At 45.7% G+C, this 26,752-nt stretch overlaps 1 protein-coding gene across 1 annotated transcript in view; it reads left to right on the forward strand.

The window, feature by feature from the left end:
- The first annotated feature begins 8,651 nt into the window (after positions 1 to 8,651).
- Positions 8,652 to 26,752, forward strand: part of Nlg-4 (neuroligin 4) — a 363,569-nt gene continuing 345,468 nt past the window's right edge. Inside the window, exons 1-2 of the mRNA XM_076788720.1 lie at positions 8,652 to 9,159; positions 12,073 to 12,248. Of these exons, the coding sequence (XP_076644835.1) occupies positions 8,912 to 9,159; positions 12,073 to 12,248 (424 nt within the window). The 5' untranslated portion in view covers positions 8,652 to 8,911. The remainder of the gene's footprint in view (positions 9,160 to 12,072; positions 12,249 to 26,752) is intronic.

Genomic DNA, 26,752 nt, shown 5'->3' on the forward strand with positions numbered 1-26,752 from the left:
TGGAAAGAAACGCGTACAGAAATTATATGTCGCGAGATTTAATGAAAACATTTTAACCAGAATTTTTTCAGAGAACGGTTGAGTTTTCACCCAGGCTGTCTTTCACACTTTGTATCCTTCTCACGAGTAGAATAACATGCAATCAAATGAAAATTTTTGACCTTTTGACCTTGAAATTCACCCTCTCCATTCGAAGCTATTTTAACTCCAAAACGAAAGACTTCTATAAATATATTTTTTGTTATACTGGTAATTACTAAACTGGAAATGTTTACTAATTTATTAAATACAAACAAATTTAACAATGTAAGAAATATTTTGAATAATGATACAGCAATTATTAATGGCGCCTTACAGTCGCCGTTCGAGGGCCAAGGGTTAATTTTGTTTGTAATTTCCTTTGCACCCTGTATAACGCTAGTGTGAAATATTTTATTTTTAAAATTTCACGGATACCTTGAAACAAATAATTTTAATAATATTGTATAATTGTTGGATACGAGCTTTAATTTCTGCCAGGGGTAATGGCTGACAATCGGTTATGATACAGCAATTTTTAGTGGCGCCTTACGAGGGCTAAGGGTTAATTTTTAATTTTCTTTTACCCTGTATAACGCTAGCGTGAAATATTTTATTTTAAAAATTTCACGGATACCTTGAAATAAATAATTTTCTATTAATAATAGATTGTGGCATGCGAGCTTTAATTTCTGCGGAGGGGTAATGGCAGACAATCGGTTATTGTAAGCGTGTTCGGCAACTTGGAAACGTTGATGGAAAGTGTCGACACCGGTTTCGGTAGAGTTTGTGCAGAGTTGAGAACGCAACCGATCAAGCGTAACATCAAACAGAGCCGGCCGGTCAAACGGGCCGGCATTTACCGATTTTCACGAGGCCTCCGGGCAAATTTCTAATTGCGTTTGCCGGAATTCCGGTTGCAGTCTTTCGGCGGTGGTCGCGCGATCGCCACTTCGAAAGGGTACACAAGTATATACGCGGGGGGGTTGGGAAATGTAATTTGCCTCTTTGACAGCGTGCGCAACCAGGCCAGGCCAGATTCGAATACAGCAACAATGGACCCACAACGTACGGATTCGCTCCGTTTCCTGAACAATACCGCTAATCAGGCAACTTCCTCCTTCACCGGCGGCCGTCCGACTTCGTGTCGGACGTTCGTTTCATCCACTTTCTGTCTGCTCCATGTATCGTTGATCCTTGATTCCCCGATACCGTTAACAAGTTTCATTTACAATTCGCTGCATGGACGTTTGTTCCACCCGTCCCGAGGGTCTTTCCAGAACACGGGAACCGAATCGAAACCTTCGTCACGCATTTCTGACTACAGCTTTCGTTTAACACACACCCATACCCGGCAAAATCGCGGGTTATAAAATTTTTAATTCAGAATTACTGAGATTGCAAAGGTGAGGAATTACTCGACTTTCTTTCTTTGGGTAATTTTTAGAAATTGGCTCAAAATAAGAGTAGACACATTCTTTTTCTAAAGTAACGTAAAATGTAAACCTAGTGTTAAATTTTTACAGTGATACCTTATTAATCCTAAGAGTTGAAAACTTGTTTTGTTTGTTGCTAATATCGACGCGTTCTCCACAGTTCGATGACATTTTACTAGCCGAAACGGCCACCATAATTCGATTAAGTGACGATAAGTTATGACAACCTATCGACACCGCGTGGCAGCGTTCCCATGTTAAATTTCACGCGTGAAATATATAGTCGTTTAATTATTAACAGGCTCGACGATTTAAAGCTACTGTGCGGCAACCGGTATCGATCACGCTGTTATTGCATCGACGTCTACTCGCAATTTGCATCGATTTTGGGGCTCGGGGGTACTTAGAAGTTTGCGCGTCGTTCATTTATCAGGTTACATGTTAATCGAGTTAGGGGAAGTTATGGTTTATAACAGTGGATACAGATGCGTGCGTCCTCCGAACTGGTCCCGTACCCTAATTTACCACTACAAGTTATTCACCGACGTTCAGCAAACTGGTGGATTCCTCTTGTCATAGCACCTGCTTGGTGTTCACTAAAACAAACATGTTGCAATTCAATACAAATCGTAAATAATATTCGAACGTGAGTGCATACTGAAGAAGCATTGATCATTCGCTCGTGCGTTCCGCGAGGATTTCTGTCGGCCGTCAGTTCGGGCCAGCAAATAATCGCGAAACATTGTAACAATTTTCGGTAGCTGGATTGACAGCGAGGAGGTGTGAATCTCGGGGATCGTGAAATCTTTCCCAATTAACGGTAACGAGTCGAATCGGAAGCACGAGGACGCGTCTCGTCTGGTCCGACCGTGAAAAGCTGCGCTTCGGATTAGAAGAACGCTGACACGGGATTTATCGCGATATTCTACATGCTGATAAATCGTGTCGCTTGTTATCGGTGACAACACCGTCCCTCGAAGGGCTCTCGCTGGCCTGCATGAACGAAAGTCAATTAGAAACGGCACCGTGGAGCCGTCGCGAGGCACCGTACGTGTGTACGGAGCAATATTTATTGAGCTGTACTACTTGCCGCTGCGACCCCGCGTCTGTTCACTTTAACGACAAGCTCGAACAGTGATTGGGAATTAAGAAGTTAACGAGGCACGGTCAATTGTTTCGCGCTCCACCAGTCACAGAGAATCGACTATTCCGCTCCGTGTAACTCCGTGTAACTCCGTGTAACTCCGTGTAACTTTGGAGTCGCGTGCCGACACGTCAATATTTTTCAGTCGAATTTTAGTTTCATGGGAGGATGTGTGACAACAATTTTCGAAAAAACTGCATTCTGCTCCAAGCACCTTTTATGAAAATCGTACAAACACATTTTGCAGATTTACGTCGGTTAGATGCGTGTTAAAAATCTCATTGACGTTGATTGATGCCGAAGAAAATGGCAGGTGCTGAAAGTTTTAAGATTATTTCGATCTGCTGCTCTTCAATCATTTGTAATTCGTGGCAACGTTATCCGATTTCGATGAAATTTTCAGCGTACACGTAACTGACATAAATCTTCGAAATGTCAATTTTGTCAATGTTCACGAAAGAAGCCGTAAAACCAACATTTATTATTTTTGCCTCGATTCCAACCAGTTACAATCTTTCAATAATTATAATTGCAAGATAAAGTGCTGGAACTAGTAAATTCACTGTAACAGAATTAAAGTATTAATCTCAAATTCAAATGAATATAAAATCACGCGTCCCTAAATAAATAATATTCTGTAAAAATGATTCCATCAGTTCAATTTTGCTCCGTGCCTATTACGTCCACATCCCTCCTGCCAGAATCCTCCCCTATCGACAGCCCCGTAGGGATCGAAGAAGTGGGAGGGGGTGGGCATACGGAAATTTGATTATGCGAAAGGACAGAGTAATGTGCGAGCCAGCGTGAAGCTCGGCTCGTGTTTGTTAGCCAGCTGCGTTGGCGATACCGTCCTAAGTCCCGTGTCCTATTGTCTGCGTTGCCGGAACAATTATTACTACTTGGCAAAGTCAAACAGGTCGATCCTCGGGCATCGCTCGGCAACTTCTCACAGCCGGTGCGCACTGCACACGCACGCTACGCCGAAACGCATGCAATCGCGCGCGTCGAAACGCACTAGCGTGTGTCTTTCGACAATACATTGTTTTAACAACCTTGCTCAGGCACGCGTCAATTAATTTCTAACGGAACGCTAAATTGTTCGATGCTATTGGGAGCTCGATGGCAAGCTAATTTAAACTAAGCCTCTATAGGCACGGACAAGCACGGAGGCGAGTTGGCACGATTTTAAAATAATTAAACGCTAGTGCACAAAGGTCGCGTCGTTTACTGTACGCTTGTGTTGCCTCACAATATCATGCGCGCACGCGACTAATGATCACTTCGCAAGAGGTGGAGTAGGATATTAGGAGTAGTCTCCCCACTCCACTTTCCCCTTCCACGCTGCTACTCCCCCCGCCACGGCCGGGTCACGTGACGCCAGATTAAGACTAGTCTCCCCACTCCACGTCTTCTCCTTCCACGCTGCTATTCCTCCCGCCTCGGCTGGGTCACGTGACGCCAGATTAAGACTAGTCTCCCCACTCCACGTCTTCCCTTTCCATGTTGCTATTCCCCCCGCCACGGCCAGGTCACGTGACGCCAGGTTAAGACTAGTCTCCCCACTCCGCTTTCCCCTTCCACGCCACGGCCGGGCCACGTGACGCGTTTCGACACGTGACTAATCCAGTACCGGCGGAGAAGGGGTAGCTTTTTCCCCTGATCTGGTAACTCTGCTCCCGTAATTATCGGCTGCGATCCGAATGGGCCCTGTCGCCAGAAACTCACCCTTTGCCCAGGTATCATACTGAATTCCTGTTTCCCTCGGAACTACGGCTGTGTGGGAACACGTATTCTCAGAAAGTTGGTTGCATTTCGTAGACGGCGTTCCGTCGGTTGTTCGAATATAACTGAAATCCGCGAGGATAAGTTCTACAGAGTGTACGCCGAGTCGCCCGGAAGCACCGACTCGTGCCATTTGCCTCGTCAGCATCCGCGGGCGTTCACATAATCGGTTTAGCCCCCCGGCCATGATTCTTTGCGTCCTGATCGACCATGCAACCTGTGGTTGACTGCGGCAGCGACTGCACGTAATTCTCTGAGAAGCCGGCGCTCGTTCCGATGCCTCCTCTATCATTGACTGTACCACTGGCCGCCTCCAATCCCGTCCAGTTACGCATCTAAGCACAGCCTACCGTCATGTGCCCCGACCAGCCCGCTAATATCCACGCCGTGAACTCGCTTATTGAGTAGTTGTCTAATCGACTGTGCGCGAACGCTATTGCCACGTTTGGCCTGGCTGTACGCATAACTGGCCTTGTTGCGCAAGTGCCACGATTAGCCTATTTAACGGTGCTAATTGAACGCAAAACTGACCTGCCGACCACCAGCTCTCTGCCTCCTCGCGCAGGAGGACTCGCCGCGGGACATTGCAAAAATCAATTCGTTTGTGGTCTGCGTTTAGGGAACGGGACCAGGTTGACTGCGAGAGTAACAATGTCGATGTGCACCTGGGAAAATGACGAGCATTCACCTGACCCAGTTTTACCAGATTCGGGGGAAAAGCGAAGTTCACGGTGTTTGCTGTAGCCTCGGCAGCCAGTAGACTTCCTCGGGCCACGAGGAAGCACTCTGTCTACTTCGTTAACCTATTTCAGAGCGGAAGATTTACCGGGTTACTTCGTTAGATACGCCGCTGACCAGCTTTTGATCAGCTAACCTAATCGTTCCGTCTACAGTTCCGGATAGGATGATAGGACGTTTGATGTGTTTGAAGATTTCGTCCACAGCCTTTGCGCACAGAATTTTATGATATTTTCCCGGCAATAAAATATTTTTACAAATACCCGCAGTCGCACAGTGTCGCGAATGACCATTCTATCGTTTCATGCTACGTCGAACCGATTGAAATTTTCTGTTAGCTCATGACATGAGATTCAACATCTGTAGCACCTTTAAAAATAATATTTATATTGAAAAATATTATATGAATTATAGAAACAAATATACAAATAAATAAAAAATATATTAAATAAGTATGACAGTAATATCTAAATATAACAATATAAAAATAATTTTTCCCTGATATCGCTGTCGCTATCAACTATGTTACTTATGGAATTGGACGGAAATTGTTGTTAAAAGTAGATCTAACACACCTTTCGGTAGCGAATTTGTATTTTTGTGCGGTATCACCCCGTAATAATTTACAATGGGATCAGAAGTAATTAACAGCATTGCTATTAATTCATTGCTATTAGTTGATATTTATTGCTCTGACATAATTTTCTTTAGAACAAATACAAACGTACGATTTCGCCGTATTACGGTTCGGAGTTTTCACGTATCGATTTCGATACTCGTATTAATGAATTATTATGGGTGTAGCTAGGCTCGGTAAACATTCCGAAAGAAGAATATATGAATGTTACATCTATCTTCGCTTATCTCAAGTAACAAATTCAGAACTATAGCGAAGATTTCCGTTTTCTGTTGCAGGACTTGGATGTTTAGCGGCCTCACCTCGGACCCCCAGAACGCTCCGGAGTGTCTTTCGTCCTCGGAGATCTCGATTCGGATTAGCAGAAGTTACGCGTGCATGTTGGCCGAACGGGGCAGAGTGACTGGCCATGTGAATGAAATTGCGGAGCGGTGCGGCTGTTTTCGCGCGGCGAAACTTCTGTCGGCGCACACGCACACGTGGCCACCGCGATGGAGCTGCGATTGAGAAACTAGTCGTGGACGATCACGTGAACGAGCCCAGTTTTCTGCGAAACATGCGTCTCGGATCGTAAACGTCTGACACTGGTCCCGAGATAATCCGAAACATTGTGCCCCCGCGCCGAAATCGACCATCGAATTTCATGGTAAAATCAGATCAACCAACTTCTTGCCCCTTGTTTCTTCCCGATATCGTCGAAGTTACGACAACCCTCGAGTCGGCTGCTAAACCAATTCCTAACTTTCCCGACGTTGTATAATCGGAGTTTTATATAATTTAGACTGACCGGCTAGTTAGGGGAACTTGCATCGTCGTCGTCGTCGTCGTCGTCGTCGTCGTCGTCGTCGTTGACCCGGTGCCGGCATGCTCGGAAAACAATGATTATTTCGAAGAGTCCTGGGACCTTCGGCAGGATCGAAGAATCCTCGGGGATAAATCCGGGGCTTCGCTGATAAGCGAAACCGGGATCGTCGGGGAACTACGCCCCAAATATCTTATCTACTTTTTCCGTTTTCCGCGCGCGTAGATGACGAACAGCACGTGAGCCAGTTACGCGATAACGAACGCCGCTCTCCCTTCTAGCCTGATAACTGCTGATTTCCATAATGGTCCCGTGTACGAGTACGCTTCACCGGGGCTCCGGCTGACGTCTTATCAGCCCTGAAACTTAGACGATGATCGATATCGAATTGATACGCGGCCGCTCCCGCAGCGTTATCGCGGCTCTTCTTTGCGATCGTAGCGCAGTAACGACTTTCGAATGACTCCTCTGATTAGAAAGAACGTTCAAATAATAAAGCCAGGCGGGCCGAGCACTGTGTTCAATTAAAATTCGTTCAATTCACGGAATTCTGTTATTAATCGCCACATCGGGCTTCAATTAGGTTTGCGTAGATGATTGACGGCGAAATCATGAATTCTGAGCATTCGGCTATCCTTCAGGAGCTTTGCGGATGACGTCAGTGTCGCCAGATTAAGACTTGTTTATCACTATAATCTTCCCCCTCTCCGACGCTGTTCCCCCGGCGGCGAGCATCCTCATGCTTCCGGTCACGTGACGCGTTGCGTCCCCGTCGTGCATGCGTCAGAATGTCGCGTGGCTGATCCGGTAATGGACAGAGGGAGGGGGTAACTGTATTCCCCTCAATTTCCCCGGTCTGGCGACACTGGTCAGGGAATAAGATCCATACTGAAGGATGCGAATAGTGTGCGAGAGAGTATGATTGAGAAGCGGTGCGTTTGAGGTGCGGTGTGCTGATAGTCACGTGCGGATGAGCGGCGGTGTGACTGAGTTGCGGAACGTTTGAAGCCAGGTGCGACCGAGCGGCTAGCGACCAAACGGCGCGGCGCGACGCGACGCGGCGGTGCGATTCAGCGGCGACGCGATTGAGGTGCGGCGTGTTTGAAGGCGCGCGTGCGGTTTTAGAAGGGAATGAATGCTATTGAAGGTCTCGCAGAATCCTCGCGAGGTCATTCTTGAGTGAGCGTGGAGTGAAGTTAGGCGAGAGAGCATTCGCGAGCAGTGTCGCCAGATCGAGACTTGCCCCCCACTCTATCCTTCCCCCTCCCCGACGCTGTTCCCCCATTTTTCGGCGACCATCATCCCCACGCTTCAGCCACGGCTCGGTCACGTGACCCGAGTCGCGCCACAATGTCACGTGACTAGTACGAGAGAGGGGGTAACCGTGTTCCCCTCAATTCCCCTAGTCTGGCGACTCTGTCCGGCGCGGTGTGAACTGTTACTGCAATTTGTCGGAGATTTTCCAGAATATAAAGCTTGGCAATTTTGCAATACTCCAATTAATATTCAGAAGAGTTGAAGAACACCTCTCCAGTTCATTTGTGTCAGGACATTTTCTATAGTTTCGCAAGTGCTACGTACGAATGGAAATCCACCTGTAATAAAGTCTAGTTATAAATAGAAAAGTCGAGTCAAGAGGTGGGCCATTTAACTTGACGTCATTCACGATGGATGTTAATTAGCGACGCTCAACGTCATGCGCACAATTCGTCATCACAGAACGGAGTGTCATTTCGCGGCTCGACTGCGCGCTCGCGTTGTCCAACGTTCTGAAAAGAACAAATTGTCGAAAGAAAATTGCTCTCTAGCATTTCGATTATTTCGATGTAGACAAAACGGTGCCTCCTTCGGGTGTCCTAGCCGAATAACAAAGTCCTGAAACATTAAATTTGATTAGGAGACCGCGAGCTCTTATTCCGAATGTAAGAAGGAGGAAGGTCTTTGTCTTCGTATTTGCAGTCGCAGTAGAAGAAAATTGAGTTTGGTTAGGTGTTTTAGTATCCGTGATTTAGGAATTGGTTTGTGACACCACCGTCTAGGGTTGGCGGAAGGGCCAGTGGCAGACGGTGTAGTAAAGCGATTCGAACTGAAATTCCAGGAGACACCGCAAGCTTTCGTCGGGGTGTCGCGCGTTTGGCGCTCGAGTAGGCCTAAATGAAGAGCGATCGTTGCGGGGACAGGTGATCGATACCGATTTCGTGGAACGGCGCCGGTTCCGGCGTGCGTCTCTCCGTGGTACTCGCGAGTGTGAGTGCGGTGGTGGTGGTTGTGTGCGGGCGGGCGCGGGCGCTTGTGCTACGGGGTCGCAGGCTAATCGCAGCGGAAAAGCGCGGGGGTAGGGCCGGCCGAGCAAGATGGAACTCTTCCTGATTCTCGTCTGTCTGATTGCACCGCCCACCCTCTCGCTCTCGATCAAGAGCAAGCTCAATCCACGGATCGTCCAGACCCGTTACGGCGATGTGCAGGGGGTGATACGGTCCTTCGAGAGCGCCAAGTTCCTCAAGCCAATCGACGTCTACCTCGGGATACCGTACGCCACCCCGCCGGTCGGCAGCAACAGATTTTCGCCGACCAGGGCGCCCAGTCCGTGGGAAGGAGTCAGGTGAGCTCGAGATTGCCTTCTCCTCTTATTTATGTATACCGGCGCGGCGGGAACAAAAGCGATGCGCGACAGCTCTGGCAAAGGTCGATTTTATTAGGTTGGCAAGAAACTAATTTCGGTTTTCACTAATAAATGGCTTTATGTTTTGTTTCATTGACTTCTGTTAACTTTGCATTTGTTTTCTTTCTGACATTTCATAACTGCATCTTTTCGGTTACTTTTGAAACAAATTACACGTGATTTTGATTAAAATTGTTAGTTCTGTGTCAATTTGAACATGGAGTGCAAAAACGAACATTATAGGCACATATTGCTTTTTTATTTCCGTAGAGGTAAAAAAAGTTGCCGAGGCTCACAAAGATATATGTGAAGTTTATGGTGTGGATTGCATAACGGAACGCACGTGCCAGAATTGGTTTAAAAAATTCCGTTCTAGAAATTTCTCACTTGAAGACGACCAACGTTCTGGTCGACCATCCGAAGTTGATGATGACCAAATGAAAGCCATTATTGAATCGGATCGTCGTATAACTGTCCGAGAGATTGCAGACAGGTTAAACGTCTCGCATACAACTATAGAATATCGTTCAAAAAGTCTCGGAATCGTTAAGAAGCTCGATATTTGGGTTCCACACGAATTCAAAGAAATTCACTTAACGCAACGCTTCAACATATGCGATATGCATCTCAAACGAAATGAAATCGACCCTTTTCTGAAGCGAATCATCACTGGTGATGAGAAATGGGTTGTTTGCAAATAACACAACTCGAAAACGATCATGGTCCAAGCGTGACGAATCAGCCCAAACCACGCCGAAAGCTGAATTGCACCAAAAGAAGATCATGTTGTCAGTTTGGTGGGATTACAAAGGTATTGTGTATTTTGAGCTTCTCCCAAGGAACCAAACCATTAATTCAGATGTTTATTGTCGGCAACTAACAAAACTGGACATAGCAATCAAAGAAAAACGTCCAGAATTGGCAAATCGCAAAGGAATCGTGTTCCACCATGATAACGCTAGGCCACACACAGCTTTGGTAACACGTGAAAAGTTATTGGAGCTTGGTTGGGAAGTGATGTCACATCCACCATATAGCCCTGACATTGCACCATCGGATTATCATTTATTCCGAAGTTTACAAAACTCTTTGAATGGTAAAACTTTCCCTAATTATGATGGTCTGAAATCGCACTTGGATCAGTTTTTCACCGAAAAGGATCAGAAGTTTTATGAGCGCGGAATTATGAAGCTACCAGAGAGATGGCAAAAGATCAAAGAACAAGATGGAAAATATTTTATTGATTAAAGTTCATTGCTTTGATGAAAAAATTGGATTTTATTTCACCTAAAAATGCCGAAATTACTTTCTTGCCAACCTAAGAAATATCCATTCTACGTCTCTTCCTAATTTGGCCATCGAGACACATTATTTTCTAGAAAATACAAAGTACCGGCTATGTCCATTGCGTGAACTCGTGAACTTTTGCACCGCCATGTATCAACCTACGGAGGCTACGCGTGACGTGACGCGATAGTATAGAAAACAGGTTGCTCATGATACCGGTTAGAGAAAATAGATTTGACGCGCCCGGTTGATGAAAATGGATGATAGAAATAGGCAGCTACCTAGGGTGTGTTAGTAAGCAGCGTTTCGGCATGAATCAGGATGGCATAGTAACTTTGTCGGCGCCCGATAACGACGGTAAAGAGAATTAGCGACATGTCCGAATGCCAGAGAGGCGGCAGTGACCTCGTACAGCGGGTTCAATGAAATTTTACAAGTGGTTTCATTTTCATGGAATGTATTCTGCTCGCGGGCATCCTCTTAATGCGCGGATTCTTAAACGTATTCCGCCGGCATATTTCCTGCAAAGTTATGTCAAGCTGTTCCTTTGAAATTCGTTCAAGTATTCAGCCAGTATGCCCTTTCATACCCACTACCCTGTCATTCCGCGCTGCTCTTCGGAATAGAAATGCGTCTGAATACATCAGACTTTCGCTGAACATAGAGAAATCATGGCGAAACAGTTTTCCGTGCCGCGTCATCGACCACCGGAAACCTGTGTATTTATCATTGTCGCAGACACCGGAAATAATCGGTCGCGCGACCGAACTGTTCGACTGAAAATCGCCAAATTACACAACTGGATGGCACAGCATTTTAAACAGTAAATAATAACATTAATTTTAAATTATACTCAACATAGAATGTAATATATGGAGTACAGTGCGAGTGTACAAATGTGTATAGAGTATATAAATATGAATTTCGTACTGTGCTCACTGTAATTAAGAAGACTGCAGATTTTTATGTAAAATACAACTTCGGGAGCGAAACTGAAATTTAATTGTTCTTTAAATTCTTTTAACTCTTGCTTTAACTTGCCACTCATTTTCCCCAGCTGTTTAACTGTGTACACATTTTATCGGTACACCCTGTATCTTCTAAGCAAAATTCGAACCTAATCCCGCCAGTAGAATGTGTCCGTCCGACTATCCGCGGTTTCGCCTTTGCCCGCATTTAGATCGGACAAGTGGAATATATCCGTATGTGGTCAGGCGAGTAGAATGTATTCGTTGGGACAAGTAAACAGAGGTTGGTCGGTGGGCAAACAGGTAAAAGAAAACTCCGGATAGCTTGTCCCGAACCGCTGTGTGACTCGTTAGACTGTGTTGCCCCCCGTGGAAGTAGAATGTGCCGATTCGTAGCCAGACCGGCGGAGTACATTCGGCTGGCATTCGGGCGAGCTGAATCCCTATCCATCTAATTGTAAAACCGGGCGAGGAGAAGGGTCGGAATTCCGAGTAATCATTCCTTCGTTGCGGTTTTCCCGGAATCGCGAAGCCGCAGCGTTCGATTTATCCGCGTTCTCACGCATGACCGGGCTCAAGCGAATCACCCTCTTTGCAGATTATCGGACTCGGTCGGTCCAGTTTGCCCCCAAAAGCTGCCCGACATCTCGAATGAGCAAGAAGCACTGGAGCGTATGCCGAAAGGCCGGCTCGAGTACTTGAAGAGACTGCTGCCGCATCTACAGAACCAGAGCGAGGACTGCCTCTACTTGAACATCTACGCGCCCGCCATGGGTGAGTCATTCTTCCGTTTATCCGCTTGCACAACATTTCCGTGGACAGGCGTTACCGGCTCTCGTTCACGGCGTCGAAGGACACGCCTCGGCTAAATTCGCGGGGGAAATTTTCAAATTGATCGGTGGTAATCAACCCTTAACGCTCCGACTTTTAATTGTGAATATCGACCGGCAACTCCAACTTATTCTCATCATACTTCGACTTGCGAGTTTTTAAGTGTCGGATTTTAAATGCTACAATGACGTGTAAATAATAATATTAAAGTCATTCAAAACAATCTTTATTCGTCTCAGAAGTAGTATAATTTTGATTACAGTATTTATATTAATCGGTCGCACATGGAGCGTTTAGGGTTAATATTTTTAGTATTTCGAGTGACACAAGGTTCGGCAAATGGTAATGTGGGATCAGGACCCCCAGGCCAAGAAAAAGTAAAGTAATTGCATAAAGAAATAGTTATTTATTCAAGAGAGGATTAAAATATCGGATCACAAGATATATTTGATATTTGTTAGGATCGTAAGTATAAGTATAAGATTGATTATGTTTTATGATTAAAATATGTGTACACTTTAATTCGAGCATTGAATGAAATAGTATTTAATTGGAGCATTAAATGAAATATTCCTTTGAAACAGTGTTTGCTGGAAATATTTCCAGCCTTCAGTATTTTATCTCGAACCATTTCAAATTTTCCCCCAGGCCCGATACGATTACACGCCGACGAGAGGCTTTTGTCTGACACGTATCGATTCGTGCTACTTGATATAAGGAGAAGTTCACGTGTTACGCAAACTGCGAACTTTCTTGCAGCCGACGGTGATTATGAATTTCCATAAAACTCGCCATTGTGCTCTCTACGCAAACTCCCTTGTCTGACGTGTATTAACTCATACTACTTAACCCGCCAGGAATTTAATCATTACTAGCTTCCGAACTAAGTTCTTCCCCTATGAACTTCGCGGAAATATACAGAACATTTGTAATTTGCAAAGTAATTAGTGTGTCCAAAATAATGTACTGACAGTCTCAAATTCTCCTAAAGTTTTTCCTCCTTCGTATTGCTCGGACCATAAATGCATACAATCCGCAGTCTAATCGCTATCTTTATGAGACAGGCACGAAGGTAAGAACGTTCTAATGGAGTAAGCAAAATAATATTGTAGGAACACCTGGGAAGCTTGTAGAAACTCTTATAACTCGGTCAGTGTGCCCTTTTCTATGGGCACAAATCAAAGTGTCCGCCGCAGGGACACTCGAGCGAAAAAGAGTTTCCGGGCGGAAAAAGCGACAAGCGCAAACGCGTCTCGCTCGATTCTCAGGTCGGAATGCCATTACTAATGTCCCCGGTCGCCGCTGGTAATTAATGGCCGCCCGAGGGCCGTGTCGTTCCGTCATTTTATTAATTGGCGCGAGCTAACGAAGGTTACCCGGTCGCTTTCGTTCCCCGCGTAAATTGTTCCCGACGACGCGGGGCTGTCCTGATGGAAAGACGAATCGACGTTATTAGAGTCGGCCTCGTATCCCCGTCGAGGAAAAAATTTGTTTTATGACGTATCAGGAAACTTGTCGGTCGGGTTCTACTAATGAATAGTCGTCGAAATTAACGCTTTTGTTGCCATGCTGGAAATTCGCCGGCGGAATATTTTCCTCGAATTTCAGTTTTTCAAAAATTCTGCAGACCCACTCCTTTCCATTTTATCTCTGCCCGGACCATTCGAAAATCATTCAAGACTACATCATATCCCAGGTGAACTCGCGGGAGAGCTCATTAGGTTTCGGGGGAAAAAACCGTTTTTGTCTGTAAGTGGGTTCCCCGGTCAAATTTCCGCACATTCGCTCGGCGTTTCGAAATGCAAAATTTATCATGTTTTCTCTCTCGCTCGTTTTTGGCGAAGCCGTCAGTTTCGCGGGAAAAGCTCGTGATTTTTCCGCTGGATAAAAAAAAAAATCGGAGCTTGTGACGTGCAACTGCGTGCAGTAGATAAAAGTTTTAACAACGTTTACCAATTCTACTTAAAGCGATTCCATATGCAGAAAAGGAGACGCGATCGAACGGGCCCGGGAACTTTTGAATGTTTAAGTGGTCGGAACATCGAGCACAGAGAATTTCGAATCAAAGGCGTGCGCGCGGGCTTAACGAGCCCGACACAAAAGCGGCCCCGATGTATATATATATATATCTTCGGTAGTGGATTGAAAGCTTCGGTACCGGAAGAGTTCTCGAACGCCGCTCTTTCCGTGCGGACGCGTCGATTAATATTTTATTAGGTTGATCCAACTAATTTCCCCGGTGCTCCGCGCGCTGCGGATCCCGGCTACAACGAACGCATCGGCGTCGAACGCGTCGTTCATTATTCCGACGTTAACGCTCTCTCGGAGGCTCCTCTCTTCAGTGACGCGGGAGAGAGTCGAAACGCGCTCGACGGCGCGGCGACGAAAGTCACTTCAGCGCCGACTTCTTCCCCCGGTATCGCAATCGTTTCAGCCGAAGAGGCCGGAAACTTGGAATTCGCTTAGCTTCTCCTTTCGGGAACTTCCCGTCGAACCGAAAACGAACGACTGAGAAAGAGAGAGAGAGAGAGAGAGAAAGGCGCAGGGACTTCGCAATCACACGGCCGCCTGCACTCACAATTCCTCGAGCCGTGGCACCAACCGACGAAGAAGGTGGCAAGTTCTCCAGCCCCGCCGCTCTCCCCTCGGTCGCGAACTAATAATCGAATCCGTAAGTTCCGGGAATTCGTTTCAACTCTGAAATACTCGGCCACGAACCGTGAACCCGTCCGCCATCGGCGCCGCCGCCGAACAAGAGGTACGGCCCGTGAAATTATTTGTTCGTTCGGTCGGCGAGGAAAGATAAAGTGGCTTCCCCTGTTCCCTCAAGAGCGTTCCTTTGTATCGTTAGTACGCCGCCACAGTGGCGCCAAACGGCCAAAAAGCGGCAAAAAATCTGTAGAAACGAAAATATCCAACGAATTTGTTTGAAAATTTGTGGAGTGATTGCCACAGGTGCAACGCTTGTTTGGCAAAAAGAATTTTTGTAAAAAGTTGATAACATTATGTAATATGGGCTAATCGAAAATCTCTGTTTTCTGCCCATTTTTTGGAACTAATAGTTTTGACAAGGTGTAATATTGATCTAACTTTGTGCAAAAAATCATGAGACCCTTCGAGTCCCTCTCGCCACAATTTAAGTTTAAATATCAACTTTCAGAATTTCCTAGAGTGAATCGTGCGGAAGTTACGATTATTTGATGTTCCAGGCGAAAGTTTATAGGAATATTTCTAAATAATAAAGAAAAATGTGAAGTGCATATGATTTATTAATTTTTTAAATTTAAACAAGATACCCGAGTGAATGATTAAATCGTGAATTTCAGGAATTGTTTTTTTTTAGAAAGAAAGGATTCAATATTCACCGTCAAGAATTCCGGGTTATTTTATTCGCTAATTGAACGGTATGAAAATACTTTTGTTTTATCACATAGTTGACCATGTGGGCCCAAGGCTTCCATCGATGAGGCCATTGGAAAATATAATACAAATAAAATCAGTTTGATAATGAAATAACTTTCTCCTAATTTTTCAAGTGAACAGTTGAGTTTTGACTCGTGCTTTTTATCCTTGCGACGAATAGAATCGAACGCAACCAAAAATGATCGTTGACCTTTTGACCTTGAAATTAATTTTACAGCAGCTAGGTATACTCCGATAAAATTGTTTTCTAAAAATACTGGACATCGTCCTGGGAACGTTAAAGTGGCCGGCAATCAAAATAACTCCGGCGCGGGAATTGGTTAGAACGTTGGTCGTTCCAGCGAGGCGGGATTATGGCGGCATCAAAGACGCGACATCTGCAAATTGGTGGCGGTTATGCGTTCATGGAGCCCGCGTGTTTTCGCAGAGGCGCCGTTATGAAGTTACCTGTTTAAGCGGGTGCGACAAGTACACCGTCTCGTCACAAAAGGGAGACTGCAAAGGAGCCTGGTCTAAGTGCCATCCCCAGCGACAAGGACGAGAGTCGAGAGTCCTTTCGACGGTCCTTCTAAATAGCCATCAACGGAAGTTCATACGCGGGCCGCGCGCGCGCGAGCGCGTTATTAAATGCGGTTTCCGCGTGCTTTGCTCGGCAACCCGCCGCGCCAGCTCGCCTACTCGCTCGCGGAAACAGGCAACGTGAACGATCGATCCGCGCTGCCCGCGAACGGAACGGAAACGACGGCGTCCGCCATTGTTCCGGCGAGCTTTCAAAAGACAACATCCTGGAACTTCGTGGTCGAGGTACCCGCGAATATTCTGGACACTCGATCCCTCCATTTTTCAATATTTCAGGTTTCATATTTCACAATGCACTTTCAATAGCGACGAACCGTTAATCTTCATTAGCCTGACGTTAAAAATTACTTTACGGTCTCATCATCCTCCGTTCTTCGTGCAGAACGGGACGACATGAGTTTTAATTATATCGAATCAGGGACGCTAAGCAATAACGTGGTCGTTATCTGTTCTTGCAATAAATTAATAACGGAGCGTAATCACTCTTATGAAACGCCGGTATTTCAATATTTTCAGTTTCGCATTTCGCAGCGGACTTTCAACAGAGAGTACCGCTAATTTAGGTGGAGTTAAAAATCCGCTTTTAATGATACCGTATCGTCATTTCTGCGAATTTGCCGGTACTATGCAAGGACGCGGTCAATAGTTTCTCCAATATAATTAGGAAATGTTTATTTTAAACACAGATACGATACAATAACACGAGCAGATCAAATTTGCTATTTCCCTTGTCTGCGATCGTTAAAATCGAATAAGGAAACGTTCGTTTTATAAAATTATAGTTCTGCGTTAATAGTGGCTCATTTTAGCCGTAAATGTCTAAGAAGGTTATAAACGCCAACATCAAAGCTGATTTTTGCCCTTTCTCAACGCACCGTGCTATTTCCGGGGGTGGTGGGGTTGGGAGGGGTTGGGAGGGGAGGGTCTGGTGTTTTCTCGCGTTCACGCGCGATTTAACGATTACGAGCGGGAGAAGGGCCGGCCCCGGCGTCATTTGGCTCGTAAAACAGCCACGGGAGCGCGTTAGTGCCTCTTTGAATACGCAGAACGACGCGTATCGTGCAGGTCCGGGGGTTGCGAAAGGGGTGGGGGTGGGGGTGACCGTGGCAGAAGGCCGCAGAGATGAAATTTCTACGACAGAGACGGGATTGTAGACAGCCGGAGAGAGCGGAGCCATCAAACGCTAGGGGAACAGAGGAAATTCTCTGAATATTTCACGGGGCCCACCTCCTTAGGCGGGCACTCGAATTCGTTCTGGCTCGGCTCTTTCATTTTTCTTCGGGCCACGACCTATATTCGGCCGGAGATAAAGGAGCCGAGGAAGAAAAGGGTTTCGCGCGTTACGGACGCCCCGTTTGTCCGATTACACTCAATACTTAATCGTTCCCCGGCTGCACTTGACCTATCTCGACAACTTTTATTAACGATCCCCCCCCCCCCCCCCACGGAATCGGACGTGCTTCGCCGGCAAAAACCATGAGGCGCTCCTATTAGCGGGAAATGTTAGTCCGAAGAAGCCCCCGGGGGAAAGCATTACCGTTAAATGGACGTTGAAGGGTAAAATAATAGGTACGGGACAGGAGGAATTATTGACAATTGAAAATTGACAATTGCAGCGTCTTGGTATGAGCTATACTTTGCCGCAAGAAAACATTCCAAAGTTAAGGGTTCCCTAAAAAGGGTCCCTGCACCAATTATTGGGGCACCCGTTTCTCATCTGAGGGTGATCATCCCTTCTCATCTTTTACCCACTGTTTCAGAAGCCAAATTTGTCAATATTAAAATCCTCAAATACCGTGACCTGGGCCTGTTTTGACCCCTAGTAGCTGGGAACGTCCAGTTACAAAAGCTAGAAATATTTTATTTCGATTTTAATTTCTGATCCCAAAGAAATCGGTTCAAAAATATTTGTAAAAATTGACGAGTAAGGATTCGAATTGGACATCGAAGAGTAAAAATAATAGGTACAGTACAGGAGGAATGATTGAAAATTGAAAATTGACAATTGCAGCGTCTTGGTATGAGCTATCCTTCGGCACAAGAAAACACTCCAAATTTCAGGGTTCCCTAAAAAGGGTCCCTGCACCAATTATTGGGTCTCTGCACAATTTTCTCATCTACGGGTGATCATCCCTTCTCATCTTTCTCATCTTTTACTCACTTTTTCAGAAGCCAAATTTGTCAATATTAAAATCCTCAAATCCCGGTACTTGGGCCTGTTTCGACCCCTACTATCTGGGAATGTTCATTTACAAGAGCTAGAAATATTATACTTAAATTGTAATTTCTGATCTGAAAGAAATCGGTTCAAATATATCTGTAAAAATTGACAACAAAGGATTTCAATTGATCTAGTCGCTCTGAGCGAAGATTATTTCGAAACATTGATAATTAGAGACCCAAATGGACCCAGCAATCGTCGTCCTCGTCCCCGAAGACGTCTGACTCCCAAGAGTTAATTACGCCGGGGCGTCGTCTTTCGCGATCGGGTTCCGATGGAATCGATATGTGAAATAGCGTTGAATAAGCAGTTTACTACCGGCGGTGTAACGCACACTGTCATTCTATTAGAGTGTTCCGTCCGATTACACGATGTCCGACAATCCGAGGACGTTTGCGATGTCCTGAGACCGCTGAGAGGCAAACACGCGTAGCCTATCGACATCTCGCTAAACACGTGTAATGCTTCACCGGTGCCTTCCCGGCTCTAGCTGGAATCAATCCGCGGCTGGATAATCCAGTGTGTCACTACTAGGCAACGGTAGATAGTGTCTCCTTGGTTGCCAGGCAACGATTCGACTCTACGGACCACCAGAATCACTCATTGTTTGGTTCATCCGCAAACCTGGCTCTCTCTCTCTGAATTCTCGTCTCTACACTTGACAGATAATTTTATTGTCTCCACGCTTTGTCTTCGCTTCTGGTTCACCGAGTATGATTCCTCTGTACGAGTCTGCGAGCTTTCAGGAAGCATTCAAAATTTAGAAATTTTCCATTTTTTGTTTTCCGCGTCCTCTCACTCTGCCGCTCAGCTTTCAGGAAACATTGAAAATTTAGAAATTTCCCATTTTTGGTTTTCCTGTACCGCGGAATGTTTTCCGCGTCCTCACACCGTTTCCTGGTATTCCGCAGCCCCATTGCATCCCGGGAACCTTCGCGCAGCTCACATTTTCATCTTCCACTTTTCTTCCCCCATTTCCGCAATTCATAAGGCAACATGCAACTTTGATGTAGAGCGCGCGTTACAAACATGCTTGGAACGTATTTTTTCGCATTTTTCATCGTTCGTATCGCGAGACCCTTAAATTGTATCGTAGCCGCCCCTGAAGGCTGGAAACAGCACGTCTCATTTATTAAACATTATTAGAGCCGTGAGGAATATTTGATCTTTATTACTCAGATTGTAAAGATGACGGTTTACTTTAAAAATTTCTTTCTTTGGATATACAAGGTGGCCCGGAAATGTATTTCCTTAAAAAATTTATTTCTTTGGATATACAAGGTGGCCCGGAAATGTATTTCCTTCAAAAGGGTGATTCCTAAGGTTATTTGAAATAACTTTTTCCTTTACAAAAATATTCTCCGCAGCCTCGTTCACGAGTTATCGATAGAAAACACGGACCAATCAGAGCGCGGTTATAGGAGGCGGGTTCCGGGTCGGCCAATGCCAACGCCACGCTGGGCGGGACCTGTCGCCGAGGCGGTACCCGCCAGCTATAGCCGCGCTCTGATTGGCCGGCGTTTTTCGTTGATAACTCCTGAACAAGGCCGCGGAGAAAATTTTCGCAAAGGAAAAAGTTATTTCAAATGACCTTAGGAATCGCCCTGTATGTTTAAAAACTTGGATAGATGAGCTCTTTTGAGAAAGCAATAGGAAGTAGTCACTCTCAGTGCTTCTGGTAAACCTGGTTTTAAATGTAAAGAATTTTTCGAGAGGTGGACATTTAGAATGGAAAAGGATATCGTAGATTTAAAATTGTTCATTTAGCCAGATGGGATTGTTCGCAAGGAAACAGCGCGATTTTGGCCAAATATGAAAGCTCCGAACGGTTCCCGGTAGCGTCGACCCTCTCTCGCATCCAGGAACCTACAAATTTCGCGTTATTTACCGAGCGGGCGGGTCGTGACTATTTTTCGAAGACGCCGGGAGGTCCGTGGCCGCGACAGGACGAACATATCCGAGGCTGTTCTGCATTCTGGACGGCTGCCGAGGCACCGGGTACCGGTAGCAGGTAGTCACGCTCGCGCGCCGACTTGCAGAATAGCGTGTTCTGGTTTCCTCTTCCGGCTTACATTTATGTCTGGATGTTTCATTGTCGAAAACGCGGACGTGCGCGCCCGGCTACAACACGACACAGACGAAAACGGTTGACCCGGTTACAAGAGGGGGCCGCTGTTATGCAGAATGCGTGTCTAGGATCGAAAACGGCGGATGAGAACCTAAGAGCGCACACACACCAAAATTCGGCGGCGATCATTTTCTCTAAAGTTATCACAAATATTTTCTAAAAGTTCTCTGCATTATTCTTCAATAATTTCAATTCTTTCCCGGTATAAAATTGCACCGTTTCATGCATTTATAGAAAAATGCGTAGGTTGGGTATGTTTTCGGAACTTTTCAGAAGTGCAGTTCGCGGTCTAAAATTTGGAAAAAATTCAAACGCGTGTGTGCCATCTGGTAGAACGTTTATGAATTTTTTCGTGAATTTTTGGCAAGCTGGACGGAAAAACCAGAGAGATTTGTTAAATCGCTCGCACTGTACACTTAGGGGTGCTGATTTGAAGCTTGCTACTTTCCCACGGGGGTTTCCATCGCATGAAGACAGATCAAATTTGGGTTCACATTTGGGAAAATCTGTTAGGACAAGAAAATCCAAGACGTCCTAGAGTTCATTTAAGGATTGCAGAAACTCTCGAAAAGAGCAGAGAAAACTCTAACAAGGATCAGAACTCGGTTCGTTCTTTCGTTCAACGAGCATAATTTGTTAAATCGCTCGCACTGTACACTTAGGGGTGCCGATTTGAAGCTTGCTACTTTCCCACGGGGGTTTCCATCGCATGAACACAGATCAAATTTGGGTTCACATTTGGGAAGATCTGAGAGGACAAGAAAATCCAAGACGTCCTAGAGTTCATTTAAGGATTCGAGAAACTCTCGAAAAGAGCAGAGAAAACTCTAACAAGGATCAGAACTCGGTTCGTTCTTTCGTTCAACGAGCATAATTTGTTAAATCGCTCGCACTGTACACTTAGGGGTGCCGATTTGAAGCTTGCTACTTTCCCACGGGGGTTTCCATCGCATGAAGACAGATCAAATTTGGGTTCACATTTGGGAAGATCTGAGAGGACAAGAAAATCCAAGACGTCCTAGAGTTCATTTAAGGATTCGAGAAACTCTCGAAAAGAGCAGAGAAAACTCTGACAAGGATCAGAAATCGGTTCGTTCTTTCATTGGACGGAGCCGCACGATGAACGGGGCTCGTCGTACAATTTATGTCTCGACGTACGCGAACAATTCCGCGTTCCCTTCACCCCGGCGCTGCAGCCCTCCAGTTCCCGTTCCGCCCTTTCCCATCGAGCGCCGTGTCTCGCAAGAAAATGTCCTAGCATTCCTGTCGCCTTTGCTGTTCAATTTCCGGCTCGGGAGAGGCTACAAGAAAAACGGAGGCCCGAGGAGGGCGCGAACGGGACGGGGGGTGTGGGGGGGAAGGGTGGTAGCGAAGTTCGAGACGCGGGGAAAAAGTAAAATTTCCTATTTCGTGGGGAAAATGCAATGATGTGCTATTATTGAAACCCGTTCCTCTCCCGCGCCCGGCGTGCGCTGCGTGAGAGAAATAAAAACGCCGACAGGGAACACGTGTGTGCAGAGAGAGAGAGGGGGAGAGGGAGAGAGGAAAGGGGGATGCTGAAGAGCCGTAGGGGATGTGAAACATATTGCGCGTACATGCCGCGAGATCTTCGACGCAGCCGAGGCGGAACGTCTCTCGAGCCTTTTGCTGTCTCTCGTGGTCTTATTTATCGGTAGCAGTGCCTCCCCGTAGCCGAATCATCCGCGATCAATGGGAGCGTCGTTGATGACGTTGACGTGTCGTCGATTCGAATCTGTCGCGAGAACGTCGCTTAGAGACGGGCACGATATTAATCGTTAAAAGCGATACTGTGTTCGGGCCCGGCTATATTTCATTCGTTTTCGCTTATTTTTCCCTTTTCGAAGAGCACAATCCCGCTCGGCTGTTTTCGAGCTCGAACGTCGAAACGGCCGACAGGACACACGCAGGGCTCCGTCAAAGATAACCACCCCCACCCCCCACACGCGGAATTCTGGTCCGTCAGATGTCGCCTCGTTAGCCCACGGAAATGTAGTTTTAATTAATCACGCTGCGAGGGAAAAGCGTCGACGCCCCCGCACAAGCGATCCTTAATGAGAAAAAAAGGGCACCGCCGCCGGAGGAGGGGGGATGCGCACCATGGAAGAGAGACATCAAAGGCCTCCCAGCTGGCGGCGGATGAACGGCCCGCTCGCACTTGGAATACGAATTATGTTTCACAAAGGAGAACTGTTCTTATCTTTACTTCCCTTATCGTCGAACCCACCCCCGTATTCGCTCGTCCCGGTCGCGTCTATTATGAGACGCTCTGTAGGGGAGCCGAATGACATAACTGTGAAACACACGACCCAATTTTCGCGCGACGGAATCCGCGAACTTCCGCGAAGTTCGCCGGAGCTAATATCCGGTGGATATAAATTTGACTTTGTCCCGTAGCCGCGAACTGTAACATTTTTTGACATTTTCGTTCGAATAAAAATTTTGCGAAGCACAATACACTTTTCTCGTAATTCAGACTAAACGAAATTTTTCCGTTTAGAAAACAGTTAGTCAAATTTAAAGTGCGGACAACTAAAACAAACCGGTAATAATGATTACAAAGTTGTTGTTGGCTCTCGCGTGCCCGGTGGCCATTACGGATAAATATAACTTAATTCGATACGACGAAAAGTTGTTCGAAAGCTACTTCCATCAGCGCTGAGAAATTAATCGGACGGGGACGGGCGCTTTGAAATTCAATTCCGGACAAGCAAAAGCGCCGATTGCTGTCGCTCGCGGCTTCGAAGGCGTAAACGAAGTTGAACGACGCTTTTGTCGGAACTGAAACTTTCGATTCCATCTCGTAACGTATTAAAATAACGTGGTTCGTTTAGCACCGTTGCTTCGCTCGACCATAAGTCGGCGGAGCCTTCGTGCTTTTATAGCGTATCGAAATCTACTAGAAACTTCTAAACTACAAACTCGATAGAAACTTGGTACAATTGAAACTTAACACAATTAATTGACCGAATATAATCAAAGCGATTGATGAAAGCGGCACATGAATTTATATAGATATATTATATTAAACTCTTCAAGCAGATTTAGGTGTGTGTTATGCGAAGTACACGTTGCATCAATTTAAATGTCTCGTTTATTAATAATAGAAAAAATGTCAAAGGAAAACCGCGACTAAATTTAAATGGATACATATCGTAGGAAGGAGGTAATCAATACCTTTTTAACGAGATATTTTTATCACCTACACATGCTTTATCACGTAATGGATAAGGTCAAACGAACCTAATGATCTGTAATATTATGACCTTTGTGTGTCATTGAAAGCTAAATGGAAATTCTTGATCATTTTGTCCAAATCAGGCTTTCAGGTGACTGTAATGAAGTACACTTACACTTAAGAAACATTCGACGCCCTTGAAAACTTGGAAGGTGTGACCTTGAGAAGAGTTTTGTTTACCTTAGTATTTGTCCCTTTAAACCTTATCATTTTCTTCAACACTTTTTACTGATATCAGTAATCTCACTGCTATCAGCCAGCAACCAGGGTATATTACTTTTGTATAAAATTACACGTTCAATTTACGCATACATAATTATAACAGCAAGTTAAACGTTCGATTTATTTCTCTAATCATTTCGAAATTTTTGTTTGTGCATAATCCACAATCTGTCCGCACGAGCTAATAATCGAACTAATATATACCGCACTATAAACTAATAGAGCGTGCGAACTCGTCGCTCGCAATTTCAAATATCCGCAGCTTGTCAGCCGGAACGACCCTTATCTCGCACGCCGAAAATTGCTAAACACTGAATTGTTCAAATAACGCTTGATCACGCTCTCCAGGCCGTGCTATTTCATTATATTAATTAATAACGACGAACAGAGAAAGCACTCGGCGGACAAGCTTTTGGAACTGCGTCGCCGAAACCGGTCGGGCAGTTTGCATCGGTGCGACGGGAATTCGGAAGTAGTTTCCATCGAATATAGCGCGGCTCGCCAACGGGGGTCAATTACAGTCTCGATTTTGCACAAAGCAGAATTCAGTTAGGGGTGGGGGGTGGGCCTTAAGCGACCGCGGGTCGCGAACGTCGCAAAATTAAGGTCCTGATAATTTGCATTTTCGCGGATGAATTCGGCAACAACATTTTCGCCAACTAAACGAAAACAGCGATGCGTGACACGAGAAATTTCTACGTTATCGACTGAGAAATTAACAACAATTAATCTGTGTCCCATCGTTTTGTCCCCGACTGTACGCAATCCTCGGCCATCGAAAATTCCGCTTTTACGGGACGGCTCTCAATCAAAACGTCGAAGCTTTTTCCTTCCATATGTTCGCGGGGGTGGGGGAGGGGGTGAATTCGCCGCCGAGAGCCGAGACTTGGGACAGTTCCGAGGAAGTTCAGTTTTCGGTAATCGAGAGCCATCGCATAAAGGTCGATGACATCTATTCCGCCCGGTCATAATTCACCGGCGTCTTTCCGGCGACCGTAGAAAGTTCTCCAACTTAGATTAGCGATTCAATTTGGCGCGGCAGTAAATCAGCCCTGAAATCGTTTTTTAATCGGTACAACGTGTAACGAGTTGAACGATTCCTCCGGCCGCATCCAGCTTCGATCCGACGTGTTTTGTCACTCAACGCTATCGCGATGAATGGTGAACTCACCCTGTGGCCCTTGGTAAAAATATTGACTTGATAACAAATTTCAGCAATTTGGCGAACAACGTTTGGTCGACGGAGAACTGTTTCGAGTGCAGGAAACGGGGCTCCTAAGTAAGAAATGTATTATTTTTAATTTATGCAAATTATTTTCAGTATTTTATGAAAATTTTCAAGGGTCCAAAATTTTGTTTAAACATTCTAATAAGATTGCAGAGCGAGGAGAATGATTATCGCACGTTTTCACCGTTAAATTCGCTGCTTGGTTTCGCGTCGTGCCTATCGCGATTTCACAAGACTCTCGAACTTTCCTTTTTCCGCTGGGAAAAAGTTGCTGCCGAGAGCCCCCGCGCTCCCTCCCTTAATCGGAGGGGTTTGCGCGCCGCCCAGCCCCGCTCCCAAGTAAGTCGTTATTGTTTCACCCCGTGCCGATAATTAAATTTCTTCGTGGGGCTGCTCGAAACCTCATTACACTTAACCCGCTTAAACAACAATCCCTCAAGTTTGTACGCGCGTCAACAAGGGTATGTTCAACCCCTCCTCTCCTCGCGCGGTCGTCGCCGCGACGACGATCACCGAGGGGGTGATTATCGACGTCATTGTGAAACGTTCGTTTACCGGTCAGGGAAAGTTTAATTAGTTGAAAGGCGGCGGATTGCGGACAACCGCGGCTGGGTGGATACGGAGAGGGTGGCGGCTGCCGTGCGATATTTTAAACTGCGGGGGTTGTTCCACAGCGGAACATTCATTTCTCTGTTTGTGTTCTCAAAAGCGCTCGAATAGAGCTTCGATTGTCCGGGTCCCTGATTTCTGAATACCTTATCGTCTGAATTGTGTCCACAAAGAAATAGTTCAACCTGAAACAGTCAACGCAATCTATTGTAATGTAAATTATATGTCATAGCGCAATTCTGCGCCCTCGGTCCGATGAAAATTAAGGAAGCCCGTGAAATTAATTTCAAGGTCAAAAGGTCAAAAGGTCAATTTTTTATTGTGTTTCATTCTACTCGTCACAGGGATAAATAGAGCAAAAGAAACCATGGGTCACAACTGCACCGATCTGTTAACCAGTTAGCTGTTTTTGACGAGTATACTCGTCGTGAAGAAATGGCAATATTTTCTGTCGAAGCAGCTATACGGTTCATTCTTAGGACTCAATTTAGGTACACATTTTTCAAAGAGGTCGAAACAGTTAATCGGTTAAAAAAGCGTCCATCTGACTGACGAATGAAAACATAAATGAAATCAGTTTGACAACGAAGAAAAATTTACAATAACTTTTTAAGAGAACGATTCAGTTTTGACCGACGGTTTCTTTCGCAGGTTTCGTCCTTCTGACGAATAGAACGCGATTGCAGTAAAAACAAATTTTTGACCTTTTGACCTTGACATCGATGCGTTGGGGATTGCGTAGGGTAGATGCGGAGTGTTTGGAGAAACAGTTACCTTTTCG

The sequence above is a fragment of the Halictus rubicundus genome, chromosome 5 (genome assembly GCF_050948215.1).
Source record: "Halictus rubicundus isolate RS-2024b chromosome 5, iyHalRubi1_principal, whole genome shotgun sequence".
In the NCBI taxonomy this organism is placed as follows: domain Eukaryota; kingdom Metazoa; phylum Arthropoda; class Insecta; order Hymenoptera; family Halictidae; genus Halictus; species Halictus rubicundus.